General features: G+C 40.4%; 1 protein-coding gene across 1 annotated transcript; it reads right to left on the bottom strand.

Moving 5' to 3' along the window:
- Positions 1–13,002: 13,002 nt before the first annotated feature.
- LOC122723095 (zinc finger BED domain-containing protein RICESLEEPER 2-like) lies at positions 13,003–14,718 on the bottom strand. Its single transcript, XM_043953853.1, has one exon. It carries the CDS (start codon positions 14,716–14,718, stop codon positions 13,003–13,005), a length of 1,716 nt encoding a protein of 571 aa, XP_043809788.1.
- Between the last annotated feature and the right edge of the window lie 2,523 nt (positions 14,719–17,241).

Raw genomic sequence — 17,241 nt, 5'->3', positions numbered from 1 at the left:
AATAATAATATTTTTATTTTTAATTTATTATTTTAATATTTTTATTTTTTTTATTAAAATCGAAGTGAATTAAAATAATTGAAATTTTTAAAATTAAAAATTGAACCGAATTAAAATAAATAAAAAATTGAATTGAATTTTAAATTAATTTAATTCGGTCAATTTTTTTTAATTTCAACTAAATACCGCTAACATCTGAATGTGGAAAATTGAGTGAAGTTTTAGTTATTTAGTTATTATTGTTACATCAAGTGGACATCATTCATGAATTTTTTTCTTTGAAAAATCGAATATCATTAATGAATCTTGAATGCGTGTGATTTTGTGCAATTATGTGCATGTTTAGACACTAGGTTATCGAATTGAAAATTTTGAAATGCATTTTTAAAGTAGTTGTGTCAAATTAAATCGAAAGAGTCAATGAAGTAGGTTGCTGGAGAATTCTTCAAACAATTTGGAGTAACCATGAAATGTAAATTTCATATGCCTAATAGTTTGTGTGCAAAATAGGAGAGAATGCGGAATGGATAACATTATATTGGAAATCATAATATCTTTTTTAATATTAATGTTTCTCACATTATATTTCTTTATTTTTTAAGTTAATATATGTTTTGAATAAATTCTAAAATTAATTAGTGAAAAAATAGCATATATGCACAGGGCGATAATAGCTTCTTATATACTATATTTAAGATATAATATGAAAATCTATATGAGATAAAATAATTAAATAAAAATAATTTTTTAATATATATGATTTTCTATTTTAATTAGGATTTTATCACTATTAATAGAGTTATGGAATATTTCAATTGTTGATTTATTTTAGATCATTGGAACTCAAATGTAATATATATTTTTATATCAATTTATATTATTAGTCTTCCGTCAAATGATTGAATATTTAGATTCAATATATATTTTAGTCCTTCAAAGTTTAAATTGCTTTAAAAGACTTTTTACATATCCAATAATTAAGGAAAAAGCTTTTGATGATATGTTTTAAAAATTTTAAGTAAATTATTTATTTAAAAATTAAATTCAGGCATTGTTTATTCCTACCTCCATAAAACGTAAGCGGTGATTTATTGCCATTTGTAATAAATAAAAAGCTGTTTAAGTGGGTGTTTTAAGATGTTTGAGTCGATATGAAAGCTGCTTAAGTGAACGTTCTATAATATCTTAGTCGGATGGAAAGTTATCTAAATATACATTTTAAGTCACTTAAATGTTCGGTAATTCATTTGAAAAGACACTCTAAATCGCTTAAGTAGACGGTAATTTACTTGAAAGAGCGCTATATGTCGTTTGAGATAACATTAAGTCACTTAAATTTTAAAAAGAGAATTTTGATATGTGTAGCGTACTATAATTTTATAGGTAACACAACCCTTTATAAAATTTATCTGCAAAATTAATTTTTATACAAATATTTTTGTGAAAACTTTAATACTTATTGAGAATTATGATATATTAAATTTCATGAGTTTTTTTTAATAAATATTGAAAATAATTTTAAACCAATTCAACTCCGTATAAAATATTTTTTTGTAATTTCTACAATTATAAAACCAAAATAGATATATAATAATAACAAAGCAAAACAACATCTTACAATAATTTCAAAATTCAAATCAAGCTATTTACTATAATCTTTAACATTTTGAATATATAAACATAGTATGAAAATACTTTGACTAATATGACGAATATGGTTATAGTGTAAAAAAGTATAATACTATTACTAAAGTAAAAATATAAAATTATAAAAATTAAACTTGTACGAGATGACTCATAATGACATGTGGTTATAAATTTAATTGCAAAAAATAAATATAAAAATAAAAAATAATTATTACTTATCGCTAATTGTGAAGTAATAGAATTATTTGATTAACACGTGTGAACATCATCATCTTTCCAGTACAATATTTGGTAGTTTTTTTTTTATTTTCAATAATGAACTCTTTTTAAATCATTAATATGATAGTAAATCTAATATATTTAAAAAAAGATTTGATAAAATATTAATATTAATGAACTTTCATGCTTAATAAGAGTTTGGAGACGCTTAAAAGTAATATATGTAAATCGTCTCTTTAAATAAGAGAAATTACAATAAGAAAATATAATTCAATTACATGATAATTGCTCACTAATTGCAATTAGAATAATTAGAGTAGGACAACATAATGAAATCCTGAATTGAAGATAATTGCCATGATAATTGCTATTTTCTATTTCCTTCCTTGTAGAGAGCTTAATTAGTGCTTGAATTTCTTTCTGTTGTGGACTTATCGCGTCCTTGATAATCTTTCCAATGAAAGCATCTATAACATCACTCCCCTCCTAGACAAATAGCTTGTCCTCAAGCGTGAAGTCAAGGTATGCTGAATGGAAGTGGGAAAGGGGTTCCCAAGTGGAATCGTCAATTGGCAAGCCACACCAGTGTACCAAAATTTCCCATTTCCCACGATTGAGATGAGCCTTAAGTGCTTGCTAAGGTTTGTGAACAACATGTCCATCATGTAGGTTAGGTAAGGTGGGCATGGTGGAGGGAGGATGTCCTTTAAAGAGCTTTAACAAGGATACATGAAATACATCATGGATATTACTTGTAGGAGGTAAGGCAAGTTGATAAGCAACAGTGCCAATGTGTTTTAATATTTGAAAAAGGATCATAATATTTGGGCAGCAACTTGTTACCTTGCTGTTTAAGATAGAAAGTTGATGGAAGGGGTATAAGCGAAGCCAAATCTAAGTTGCTGGTTCAAAGGTGACGTCTCGTGTCCTTTGTCATAGTACTCCATCCTTGTTTAAGCTTGCTGAAGATGAGATCAAATTACCTGTAATACCCGGCTAGACTCCGGTATCGAAATTCCTACCGTCCGGTGGAATCTCGATTGTCGGAAACCTCTAGAAGGGTAAAATCATGTTTTCATAAAATATTTTAATATATTTTATGGTTTTAAGTAAGAAAGAAATTGGGTTTTAAATGAAAAAGACCATGGAGGCATTTCCAGGTTCGACCGTCGAACCTCAAGTTCGACCACCGAACGTGGGATAGTTTAGGGGGGCACGTTAGGCTTCCGAATGTGGCTCATGTTCGGCCGCCGAACCTCATGTTCGGCCGCCGAACATGCATGCGTTTTGGAGTCGCCTTCGGCTTCCGAATGTGGCCTGGCTAGCCACCTATAAAAGGACCCATGGCCGAAAATGGGCGAGCTTTCTCCCCTATTTTCGGCCAACGGTGAGTCCATGCCCTCCCATGGTTGGTTTTGGTGATTTTCCTCAAATCTTTCAAGTTTTAACAAATGGTTGCTTGGTTTTTAAAGTTTTTGAAGCTAAGATCAAGTTTTTGCAGTTTGGAGACCCAAGGAGCTAGATCTCTCCCACCTCCGAGTTGGATTGCCTCTCCTCTCGATCTTCAAGAGGTAAGAGTAGATCCTCACCTCTTTTCATGTTTTGACTAAGTTTCTTGAAGGTTCATGGGGTAGAAATGCATGTTTAAGTTAGTTGTTTGTTGTTAGGGTAAATGTTGAGTTTATGAGTAATGTATGTTGTTTGAGTTGCTTTTTATGTTTGTGTTGGGGTTTAGGATAGTTTGAGGCCCCTATATGCTTATTTGCTTGTGAATGCATGTTGTAGAATAGCTAAATGCATGTTGGATTGGTTTGGGAGGCAAATGTGCATAGAATGGCTGAGTTCTACCACTTTGGAAGAACTCAGGTTCGGCAGCCGAAGGGACTTTCGGCCGCCGAACCTGCCTGTGGAGGCAAGCTTTCGGTTGTCGAACCCTGCCCCCAAAAGTGGACTTTCGGCTCTGGAGGGAGATTCGGCCGCCGAAGGTGCCGCCGAACCTGCATGAGTTTTGGCTCTGGAACCACTTTCGGCCGCTGAAGGTGCCGCCGAAAGTGGCTGAGTTTTGGCTTTGAAGGGACTTTCGGCCGCCGAACCTGCCGCCGAAAGTGCCCTGTTCAGCCTTTCTTTGCATGTTTTCTATGATTGTTTTAAGGTGTTTTAGGGGGGTTTTTTGGAAGTAGTTTATAGTCATGTTCGTGTATGTTTAGTCCCTCATTTGAGTCCACCTGTGTAGGTTCGGACCCGAGGAACCGAGGACCCCAGCAGTGAGATAGCTGCTTCAGTGTCTTGTCAGAGCTAGCCTGAGGTGTGTAGAATGACTCTTTACGTTCAAAGCAAATAATAAAAGTTTTAGTATGATTCATGCATCATGAATGCCATGAGATATATTAGGTTGTTTGCATTAGAATTCACGAATATGTTGCATTGCATATTATGTTGTTGATGTGGATGAACATTTAGCCCTTGTATGAAATGATATGGTATGATATGATGATGATACGGTACGGAAGTCCAGGAAGACCCATTCTACGTCCCTGGCACTATGTAAGAGATAGTCCAAAAAGACCCATTCTACGTCCTTGACACTTTGGAATGTTATGATATGTTATGTAAGAGAAAGACCAGGACCCATTCCACGTTCTGGCACCAATGGAAATGTAGAGGGCTATTGGTGACAAGTTCATTGTAACACCCGGCTAGACTCCGGTATCAGAATTCCTACCGTCCGGTGGAATTTCGGATGTCGGGAACTTCTAGAAAGGTAAAGACATGTTTTATAAAATGTTTTCATGAATTTTAATGTTTTAAAGTATGAAACTAAATGAGTTTTTGCATGAAAATAGCATTGGAGGAAAACCCAGGTTCGGCCGCCGAAAGTCAAGTTCGGCCGCCGAACATGCATGCGTTTTAGAGGCACGTTAGGCCCCCGAAAGCATGAGTTAGGGAAGTTCAGGTTCGGCCGCCGAAAGTCAAGTTCGGCCGCCGAACATTTGCATGGATGCGGAGGCACATTCGGCCCCCGAACGTGGCCTGGCCAGCCACTATATAAGGGGCACTTAGCCGAAATGGGCGAGCTTTCTCCCATTTTCGGCCACAGCAAGTTTCCGACTTTCCCTTTGCAAACCTAGTGTTCTTCCTCCAAATCCCCACCATTTTTCTTGAGTTTTAAGCTTGCATTGAAGGTTTTGAACTTTTGAAACAAGTTTTGGAGCTTTGGGAACTCAGGAGCTCATCTTCTTGGATCTCCAAGTTTAGGTCGTCTCCCTCTCGATCTTCAAGGGGTAAGAGCCGATCTTAAGCTCCCTATGTGTTTTCAATAAGTTTTATGCTAGACCGATGGGTAGAAATGCATGTTAGGTTATATGTGGAGTTATGGGTTAATCTTGATGTCTTGGACAATGTATGTTGTTTTGTGTGTTTGAAGTGTTGTAGTTGGGGTATTTGATGTTTTGAGGCCCCTAGGAACTTGTATGCATGTTTTAACTGAGGTATATGCATGATTGGTGAGTTTGGAGGCGAAAATGCATTTGGGAGCCAAGTTTCTGCCCTTCGGCAGAAACCAGGTTCGGCAGCCGAAGGCACTTTCGGCCGCCGAACATGGCTGGTGAGGCAGGCCTTTCGGCTGCCGAAGTTGCCCCCGAAGGGAGACTTTCGTCTCTGTCTGGGACTTTCGGCCGCCGAAGGTGCCGCCGAACATGCATGAGTTTCGTCTCTGTCTGGGAGTTTCGGCCGCCGAAGGTGCCGCCGAACCTGCCTGACTTTCGGCTCTGGAGGGACTTTCGGCCGCCGAACCTGCCGCCGAAAGTGCCCTGTCCAGCCATTTCTTGCATGTTGTTATGTGATTGTTTCATGATGGTTTAGGGGGTTTTTGGGGAGTATATTAGAGTTATGTTTATGTATGTTTGGTCCCTCATTGGAGTCCACCTGTGTAGGTTCGGACCCGAGGAACCGAGGACCCCAGCAGTGAGCCAGCTGCTACAGAGTTTGTCAGAGCTAGCCAGAGGTGAGTGGAATAAACCTTAAGTTTTAAATAAATGAAATATGAATTTTGAGCATGATCCATGCATCATGAATGTCATGAGATATAATAGGTTGCTTGCATTAGTATTCACGAATATGTTGCATTGCATTTATGATGTTAATGTTGATGTGGATTGGTTATTGGATGATCCTTTAGTCCTCATATGATATGATTGATGTTATGACATGTTATGGTATGGAAGTCCAGGTTGTACCCATTCTACGTCCCTGGCACGATGTAAGAGAAAGTCCAGGTTGTACCCATTCTACGTCCCTGGCACAGTTGGTCCATATGATATGTTATGATAAGGGAAAGACCGGTTGACCCATTCTACGTCCCGGCACAGTTGGACCTATGTAGAGGACTATAGGTGACAATACCATCCGAGATGTGATTTGTTGTGATGTGTTGCATTCCATGAAAGCATAAAAATTTTAATATATTGTTTTATACTATTCTGCTCACTGGGCTTTGTAGCTCACCCCTCTCCCCTAACCCCAGATGTGCAGGTACAGGGTAGATCAGAAGGTTAGCCAGAGTTTGAAGTATGTCTTATGTATGTAATAGTTAGTATGTGGACATGACAATTGATGAAATGTAAAAATATTCAGAATGTTATGTAATGAGGTTATTGAGGATAGAGTTGTGCTTGACCATAATGTATTGTTAATCCCTTTTGTCTATACATGATCTTATGTTATGATGTTTATGTAAACTAACTCAACACAGGCTGTTTTGCCTTTAAGGCATGATGAGATCCCACAGAGGGACTATGTTATGTATATGTTCAGGGTATGCACAGGTTGAGTTAGTTGATGACAGTACGTATGAGGAAAAGTTTTAAATTTTTATGTATGATTGTTGATCATGTATGGGATTATACAGGTTTACAGGTTATATGACAGGCTTGCTACGGGTCCCGGCGGCCTTAAGTCGACCCGGATCCTAGCGCCGGTAACGGTCCGATTTTCGGGTCGTTACAGAATGGTATCAGAGCCCTAGGTTCATATGGTCGGACCTAGAGTGTCGGGCTCATAGATGTCATAGAAGGTCAAGCACAATAGGAAGGTCATGTCCACTAGGATAGGATGTTGAGTCCTGTCTTGCATGATGATGTGAAATGCCATGACTTTATGCATGTGCATTAATGATATGATATACTATGTGATGTATGTGATGAGGGTTCATGTGTGCTCACATGAACCATATGATGCTAATGTTTGTATGTTGTGTACTGTTTTCAGAAAACAGGATGAGAGGAACTCGTCGATCTGCACGGTTGACTGGAGTGCCACCTGAGGATGAGGGCACGAGCGCCCGTCCTCCTACATTGCCTAGGGCAATGTCTTGTAGAGCCAACAGAGAAAGAGTGTCAAGGGACCCTAGAAGGTCTTTTGATGCTAGCAGAAGGGGGACTGATAGAGGAGGAAGTTCTTCAGATGTGAGGGAGGTTATGGAAGAGGATCAGAGGAGGGATGGGAACCTGGATGTGAGCATGCAGGAAGAAGGGACAGGGGAGTCACAGGGAGGCGTTCAGGCCTCGGGGTATGGTTTTCCACCCCATTATCCACCCTTTCCACAGGGTTCAGGGTATCCGATGGGAGGTACATCGGATTACTCCAGCTTTCACCCCTACCCTACCTACATGCCTTATCCACCTTTCTATCCACCCTACACACAGTACCCAGCTTATCCACCCTCACCCTTCTATCCAAACCCGGCAAACCCCACCTCGGGGAATGCTGCACCTCCACCTCCACCACCTACAGAACCAGCAGCCCCAGTTACTCAACCTCCTAGACCTAGCTCAGTTGATGGGAGCAAGGTAAAGATGACAGACTACCTCAAGTTAGATGCTCCCAAATACAAGTCAGGGGATGACCCCTTTGAGTATCTGAGAGTGGTGAAGACGATAACTGATGAGCTAGGGGCAAGTGACAGTAGGGCCATTCAGATGGCAGGGTTCACTTTAAAGTGCAAGAAGGCACGGGAATGGTTCAAGTGTTATGTGGACCCGAGACTAGACGGTATGACGTGGGAAGAATTTGCGAATGAGTTCGCTGGATGGGCTTTTCCAGACAGTTCTAGAGAACTGAAAATGATTGAGTTTGAGCAACTGAGGCAGTCAGAGCACATGAGTGTAGAGGAGTTCACGGATAAATTCTTGGAGCTATTGCCTTTTTCAGGGCAAGCTCTAGATTCAGATACGAAGAAAGCCAAGAAATATGTTATGAAGCTGCATTCCAGGTACTCCTCGTTGGTTCAGTCAGCTGAGAGAGAAAGTTTCCACACTGTGGTGGATATGGCTCGAAGAATGGAGGCAAGTGCTATAGTTGAGGGGTCAGTGAAGCAGTCAGTGACCCAGTCTTCAGGGGTTAAGACCCCAGGCAGAGGAGGACCAGGGTTCTCTTCTCAGAGTTCAGGCAAGAAGAGGTGGGATAACACCACCAGGAAGTCGAAGAAGAATAAGTTTTGGAACAAGTTGAAATCCGGTTTGGGATTCGGCGGTGGCTCGAGCTCAGGCTCAGATGGTACAGAATGTCAGAAATGTGGAAGACCGCACAGGGGAGTGTGTCGAGCTGGGACTAACACATGTTTCAGATGTGGACAGGAGGGACACATGGCTCGGGATTGTCCTAGAGCACCTTTTATGGGCCAGCCCCAGCAGACAGCTTCTGGTAGTGTGGCACAGCCAGCAGTTCCAGCCACAACTCAGGGCAGTGGCAGAAGTAGAGGGAGAGGGGCAGCCTCTTCTTCTGGTTCCCGAGGTGAAGGTCCATCAGCTCCAGCCAGGATCTTCACCATGACACAGCAGGAGGCTAACACATCCAACACCGTGGTGTCAGGTAATCTCGTCATTGGGTGTTCTGATGTGTATGCATTAATGGACCCGGGTGCATCTCATTCATTTATTGCTCCGAGAGCCGTTGAGAGGTTGGGTCTGATAGTCTCTGGGTTAGGGTGTCCCCTATGGGTCAGTGGACCCAAGTGTGACCCGTCAGTGGCAGTGTCAGTCTGCCAGTATAGTCCAGTTTTTGTAGGGGGAAGATGCCTCTCCGCCGACCTTGTGGTTCTAGATTTGACAGACTTTGACGTCATTCTAGGGATGGATTGGCTATCTACCCATGGTGCTACCTTGGACTGCAGGGACAAGGTAGTCAAGTTCAGAGATCATGACGGGTCAGAGGTCGTCTTTAGAGGAGACAAGAGGGGTACACCTAGAGGTCTGATATCCGCTCTTCAGGCTCGTAGGTTGCTTAGGAAGGGATGTCAGGGGTACTTAGCTCATGTGAGAGAGCTAGACAGTCAGGTCAGGGAGCCAGCCTCGGTGCCAGTTGTCAGAGAGTTTCAGGATGTCTTTCCTGATGAACTTCCAGGTTTACCACCTGCTAGGGAGATAGAGTTCGAGATAGAGTTGGTACCTGGAGCTAGACCGATCTCTATCCCTCCCTACAGGATGGCCCCAGCAGAGTTAAAGGAGTTAAAAGAGCAATTGCAGGAGCTGGTAGAAAAGGGTTTCATCCGACAGAGTACCTCACCTTGGGGTGCTCCGGTCTTGTTTGTGAGGAAGAAGGATGGATCCCTTAGACTCTGTATCGACTACAGGCAGTTGAACAAAGTCACTACCAAGAATAGGTACCCATTGCCAAGGATCGATGATCTATTCGACCAGCTAGCCGGAGCAGGTTGTTTCTCCAAAATAGATCTAAGATCGGGGTACCATCAGCTAAGGATAAGGGATGAGGATGTGCCGAAGACAGCCTTCAGGACCAGATATGGGCATTTTGAGTTCCTTGTAATGCCGTTCGGGTTAACCAACGCCCCTGCAGCATTCATGGATCTCATGAACAGAGTGTTTAATCAATACCTGGATCACTTTGTTATTGTCTTTATAGATGATATCTTAGTGTATTCCAGGAATGCAGAGGAGCATGCCCATCATCTGCGGTTGGTCTTGCAGACTTTGAGGGAACATGGCTTGTATGCCAAGTTCTCTAAATGTGAGTTCTGGCTGAGGAGCATTTCGTTCTTGGGGCATGTAGTGTCAGAGAATGGTATTGAGGTAGATCCCAAGAAGACAGAAACTGTGGCTAACTAGCCTAGACCCACTTCAGTGACAGAGATTAGAAGTTTCTTGGGTTTGGCAGGTTACTACAGGAGGTTCGTTCAAGACTTCTCAAAAATAGCAGCTCCTCTAACCAGACTAACCAGGAAGAGTCAGAAGTTTCTGTGGACCGACCAGTGCGAGGAGAGTTTCGAAGAGCTTAAGAAGAAGTTGACTTCAGCACCAGTGTTAGCTCTGCCATCTAGTGGAGAGGACTTTACAGTCTTTTGTGATGCGTCCCGTGTGGGACTGGGTTGTGTACTGATGCAGAATGAGAAGGTGATTGCTTATGCTTCTAGGCAGCTGAAGAAGCATGAGTTGAATTACCCCACACACGACCTTGAGATGGCAGCAGTAATCTTTGCACTCAAGATGTGGAGGCATTACCTCTATGGAGTGAAATGTGAGATCTTTACAGATCATAAGAGCCTGCAGTACATCTTGAGTCAGAGGGATTTGAATTTGAGACAGAGGAGATGGGTGGAGCTGCTGAGTGACTATGATTGCAAGATTCAGTACCATCCGGGTAAGGCGAATGTTGAGGCGGACGCCTTAAGCCGGAAATCACTCGGTAGTTTATCCCACATATCGGCAGAGAGGAGGCCAGTGGTGAAGGAGTTCTATAAGCTTATTGAGGAAGGTCTGCAGATGGAGTTATCTGGTACAGGTGCCTTGGTGGCCCAGATGAGAGTGGCACCCATGTTTTTAGAGCAGGTGGCTCAGAAACAGCATGAGGACCCGGAGTTAGTAAAGATTGCCAGGACTGTTCAGTCAGGCAATGATAGCGAGTATAGATTCGACAGTAAGGGGATCCTCCGCTATGGGAGCAGACTATGTGTACCAGATGACATTGGGCTAAAAGGAGACATTATGAGAGAAGCTCATAATGCGAGATACAGCATTCACCCCGGAGCCACCAAGATGTATCAAGATTTGAAGAAAGTTTATTGGTGGCCAGCGATGAAGAAAGAAGTGGCACAGTTTGTGTCCGCCTGCGAAGTGTGTCAGAGGGTGAAGCTGGAACATCAGAAGCCGGCTGGAATGCTTAACCCGCTACCTATTCCAGAGTGGAAATGGGAGAATATAGCTATGGACTTCGTAGTGGGGTTACCGGCGACGTCCAACAGATTGGACTCCATATGGGTGATTGTGGACAGACTCACCAAATCTGCTCACTTCATCCCTGTCAGGAGTGGCTACTCTGTGGACAAGTTGGCGCAGGTATATGTGGATGAGATCGTCAGGTTGCATGGGGTTCCTGTTTCGATAGTGTCAGATAGAGGGCCCCAGTTCACCTCCAGATTTTGGCGGAGTCTGCAGAATGCCATGGGTACTAGGTTGGATTTCAGTACTGCCTTCCACCCCCAGACCGACGGACAGTCAGAAAGGACCATCCAGACTATCGAGGATATGCTCAGAATGTGTGTGCTGGACTTTGGCGGTTCTTGGAGGCAGCATCTACCTTTGGTGGAGTTTGCCTACAACAACAGCCATCATGCTAGCATCGGGATGGCTCCATATGAAGCTTTATACGGGAGGAAGTGCAGGTCACCTGTTTGCTGGGAGGAAGTTGGAGAAAAGGCCTTGGCAGGGCCTGAGCTAGTAGAGATCACCAGCAGGGTGGTACCCATAATCAGAGAGAGAATCAAGACTGCTGCCAGCAGACAGAAGAGCTATGCAGACATCCGCAGAAGACAATTAGAGTTTCAGGAGGGGGATCTGGTATTGCTCAAGGTGTCTCCAATGAAGGGAGTGGTTCGCTTCGGGAAGAAAGGTAAACTAGCCCCACGATACATCGGACCCTTTGAGATCTTGCAAAGGATTGGGAATGTGTCGTACAAGCTAGGCCTGTGCAATCGGTCGGTTCGGTTCCGAACCGAACCGAACCGAAAAAACCGAAAACCGAAATGTCAAAATTTTATAAACCGAAAAAACCGATTATGATGATATAACCGAACCGAACCGAACCGATAAAAATCGGTTCGGTTCGGTTCGATTCAAACCGAAATCTGCAATTTTTTAAAAAATTATCGGTTCGATTCGGTTCGATTCAAACTAAAATCTGCAATTTTTTTAAAATTTTCTATTTCTAATTTCAACAAAATAATACAATAAATATTGTCTGAATACACAATAATAATATTTAAAAAGTACACAATAATAATACTTAAAAAGTCTATATACGGCCATATAAAATTTAAAAGTACATATAAAATCAGAATTCAACATAATAAATTCGCCACAACATATTAAATCCACAACATATTAAATCCACAACAATAAATTTAGAACAAAATATCATTTCCACAAACAATTTTTAACAAAATATTAAATCCACAACACCCTTCAACAGCATATCTGAATCTGATCCCACAAAATGTTGAGTTGAAACTTGAAACATATTTAAAAGACTGAAATCTGCATAAAAAAAAAGATATGTAAAAATCACTTTGATTCATTGTCATGAAATAAATTTAAATTTTTAATAATTAATCTTACATTTATAATGTAGGAGTAGAGCATGATCCACCTAAACCATAGGTGATTCCAACAGACGGTAATTCTACAAATAATAATAAGCTAAAAAAATTAATATATATATATATATATATATATATATATATTGAAATTAACACAAATATGAAAGTGTATATAACATACCTTCTTCAAGCTTTTCAAGTTCCTCTAGATCTTCCTCAACATTTACTTGAATATTTAATGGACGAATCCAATTTTGCACACATATCAGGCCCTCAACAATTTTAGGAGTTAGGGAACTCCTAAAGGAATCTAGCACTCTTCCACCAGTACTGAATGCACTCTCTGAGGCAACTGTGGAAACTGGAATTGCTAATATATCTCTAGCCATTTTTCCTAGAATAGGAAACCTTTCAGAATTTATTTTCCACCATTTCATGATATCAAAATCATCCTTTTCCTCTTGAATTGCCTCACTTAGATACACCTCTAACTCTGTTTTTGAATCAAACCCACCAGATTCCTCCAACTTCTACTTCTTGTAGTGATGCTTCAAAAAGAATTTAGGCTTAGGGTTTATTGAACCGGTAGTAGAGCAACTCCCACTTAATTGTTGTGAACTATTATCATTGAATTGCTCAACATCAGGTTGATACATTTTCTTGTATTCATTGAACAAATCAAATAAACAACTCTTGACCTTATTGAATAGCTCTACACCTTTCTCTTTACCATACATTTGGGAGAAAGAATACTCCATAAACTCAAATTTGTCACGAGGGTCAAGAACAACTGCAAAATAGATAATTTTATTCATTTTATCCACATCTCCCCAATACTTGTCAAATTTAACCTTCATTCTTTCCCCCATGGATTTCATATCAAGATCATTGCTATTAATCCATTGATTTAAAATAAAGGCTAAGTCACTAACCTCACTGAAAAATAGGTTTGATGTGACATACCTTGAGCCCGAGATACGCAAAGTGAGCTCATAAAAATGAGCCAACATATCTGCCATCTTCCTAACTTGTGTCCAATCATAATAGTCAGGTATGCCATTCTCTCCCATATCAATTTTAAACATAGGATCTTGTGACTCGTACCTCTCAAATGCCCTTTCATATTTTTGAGCTGTATTTAACATCAGGTAAGTTGAATTCCATCTAGTTGGGACATCTAAACATAATGAAGATTTGCTTTCAATTTTTTCATGAAGCACACACTCCTTAAATCTCTTCAATCTAGCTGGAGAACTCCTGATATATCTTACTGCATCTCGTACTTTCATCACTGAATCATTCACATCTTTTAAGCCATCCTGGACAACTAAATTGATGATATGTGCCATACATCTCATATGCAAGTAAGTAGAGTTAGCAACACTAACACCCCAATTAGCAAGCTTCTTTTTCAAATAAGATATGGCCACATCATTAGAACTAGCATTGTCAACTGTAACAGTAAACACTTTATCCAACCCCCACTCTAGCAAGCAAGTCTCAATTGCTCTACCTACTGCTTCACCTTTATGACTTGAAATGGGACAAAAATTAATGATTCTCTTATGCAACTTCCAATCATTGTCAATAAAGTGAGCAGTTATGCACATGTAATTAATGCGTTGCAATGATGTCCATGTATCTGTAGTAAGACTCACTCTTTGACAATTGTTCTTAAAAAAAGATTTCAATTTTGATCTCTCCTCAATAAACAAATCATAACAATCACGTGAAATTGTCCAACGAGAGGGAATCCTAAATCTAGGACAAATTGCTGTCATGAAGCTTCTAAAACCTTCTCCTTCTACAAATCTAAAAGGCAATTCCTCAATGATTATCATATGGACAAGGGCCTTCCTAATTGCATTATCATCATACTTCCAAGTAGTAAGAGTGCCTAAATCATTCACATCATTATCACTTGCATTTTTTTGCAATGATAATTGTGCTTGTCTAGTCTCAATGAAATGAGGATGCTTTTTGCATGAATTAAGGTGATTCCTAAGTGCAGTTGTTCCATTTCTTTTTGGATCACAACAAAAATCCTTTTTACAGTAATTACACTTACCTTTTAATTCACCTTCATCACTAACGAATTTTGTGAAGTGATCCCAAACTTCAGACCTTGGCTTTACTGGTTTTCTCTTTGCTTTTGATGATGTGGTTGTTTCTGTTGAAGCGTCAGTATTAGTTTGATTCGAACCACTAATACTATTTTGGAGCATTTGATCATTCTGTGACGCCATGATTCACCTAAAAAGTAACAAAAATATTCAATTGAACATAAGCTTAAATTAATTAATAACAATATAAAAAATATCTCACCTAACAACATATCTTTTCTCAAAACTGTTGCCTTTAGATTTACCATAAAAATGAGAATAGTGTAAGCATTTCATTGTTCATGCAAATATAAGATAAAAAGGAACTACCAAATAGCACTGGTAATTGCTATATATCAACTTGAAGGAATTTGCATTCACTTAAATATCTCATAGGACTGATCTTCTCATTATTACCACACTATGCATCTCGTCCCATCTCAAGGCTCAAGCATTACTCAAGATGGCATCAACTGATAATGAGATCAACTGACCATATGAGCCAATCCTAAATTGCCTTAATTGCCTTAATTGATAAACATGGCAAATACTTAACCTCACTCACAGAAATAATTGGAGGATTTTGATTCCCAAGGCCCCAGTTTAGTCAAAATTCAGAACTTTTATTCATTTTCCTGCCTTCTTCTTTAGGAAAAGAATCAAGCATTTAGTGAAGATCCTTGGTGAAAATGCCAAAACCATAAGATATTTAGAAAGATATTGGGTGAAAGAAACCAGAACAATGAAACGAAGCTAGCTCTATTTTTGACAATATCAAGGGAAAAAACAAAATTAACAATTATGTATCTGAAACCCCAAATCTTTTTATCATATTTGCAGAAAATGAAAGCTTTTTTCTTCCCATTTGCTAGTCAGAGAGAACCCAAGATTCAATATATTACATATCATTTTACTATTTTGATTTTAACAAACAAATATTAAGGACCATATGCATTTCCTTCAAGCTCCAAATTATACGAGGAGAAAAAGAAAAAGAGAACCACTTATCAGAATCTAATTTTTCCAGCTCTCATTACTTTAACATTTAACATTTTCCAGCTCTCATTACTTATAAAGAAAGGTAGAGTAATTTGACAACTCCAAATTGCTTTCAGATAATGAACAGGCTAAACTACCCATTTGATCATTATTACATTACTCAAATTATAAGAGTTGAAGAAGGTTTGAGCTTTTGCCATGTTACCTTAACAGAGATTGATGGCGAGCGACGGGAAGAGGGTGAGAAACTCCCACTTCTTTCAGCAGATCGACGGGAAGAGGGTGAGCAACTCCCACTTCTTTCAGCAGATCGATGGGAAGAGGGCGAGCGATTTGTGACTTCGTTAGGGTTAGGGATTTTAATTGGGTTCGTGAATAAGGGTTTCGTTTTGGGATTAGAGGGTTCGTGAATAATGGGATTAGAGGGTTCGTGAATAACAGAATAAGGGTTTCGTTTCGGGCTGGGGGGAGGGGAAATTGGGAGGGGGGAGGCGAACGCCTGGGCCGAGGGTTGGGGGTGCTGGCCTGGGTTGGGTATCAGAGGGGGAGGGGAGGGCTCGGGCTTGGGCTTGGGCTTGGGATTAGAACCGAAATCGGTTAGTTCGGTTTGATCGGTTATTTAACACGTTTAAACCGAACCGAACCGAAAACCGAATAATTTTAAATATACTAACCGAACCAAACCGATCATCCCGATTAACCGAACCGAAAAACCGAAATTAATCGGTTCGGTTCGGTTTTTCGGTTTAAACCGAAAACTGCACAGGCCTAGTACAAGCTGGATTTACCTGCTTCGATGGAGAGAATCCATCCGGTTTTCCATATTTCAATGTTGAGGAAGTTTGTGTCAGATCCGAGTAAGGTTCTTAGTGAGCCTGATGTGGAGGTCCAAGAGGATCTCACCTATGTTGAACAGCCAGTACGGATCATAGACACCCAGATCAGAAAGTTAAGAAACAAGGAGATCCCGATGGTGAAAGTCCTATGGAACCACCACAACTTGGAAGAATGCACTTGGGAGACACGGGAGTCTATGCTCCAGCAGTACCCTCATCTCTTTTAAGGTTAGATCCCTATATGTGTTATGTTCTTTGCCTTTCTATGTGTGCTAGTGAGGAACATTCGGGGATGAATGTTCTTAAGGGGGGGAGAATGTAACACCCGGCTAGACTCCGGTATCAGAATTCCTACCGTCCGGTGGAATTTCGGATGTCGGGAACTTCTAGAAAGGTAAAGACATGTTTTATAAAATGTTTTCATGAATTTTAATGTTTTAAAGTATGAAACTAAATGAGTTTTTGCATGAAAATAGCATTGGAGGAAAACCCAGGTTCGGCCGCCGAAAGTCAAGTTCGGCCGCCGAACATGCATGCGTTTTGGAGGCACGTTAGGCCCCCGAAAGCATGAGTTAGGGAAGTTCAGGTTCGGCCGCCGAAAGTCAAGTTCGGCCGCCGAACATTTGCATGGATGCGGAGGCACATTCGGCCCCCGAACGTGGCCTGGCCAGCCACTATATAAGGGGCACTTAGCCGAAATGGGCGAGCTTTCTCCCATTTTCGGCCACAGCAAGTTTCCGACTTTCCCTTTGCAAACCTAGTGTTCTTCCTCCAAATCCCCACCATTTTTCTTGAGTTTTAAGCTTGCATTGAAGGTTTTGAACTTTTGAAA

Source organism: Manihot esculenta, chromosome 2 (genome assembly GCF_001659605.2).
Source record: "Manihot esculenta cultivar AM560-2 chromosome 2, M.esculenta_v8, whole genome shotgun sequence".
NCBI classification, from domain to species: Eukaryota; Viridiplantae; Streptophyta; class Magnoliopsida; order Malpighiales; family Euphorbiaceae; genus Manihot; species Manihot esculenta.
The sequence above is the reverse complement of the archived record's forward strand: the minus strand, read 5'-3'. Positions and strand labels throughout refer to the sequence as shown.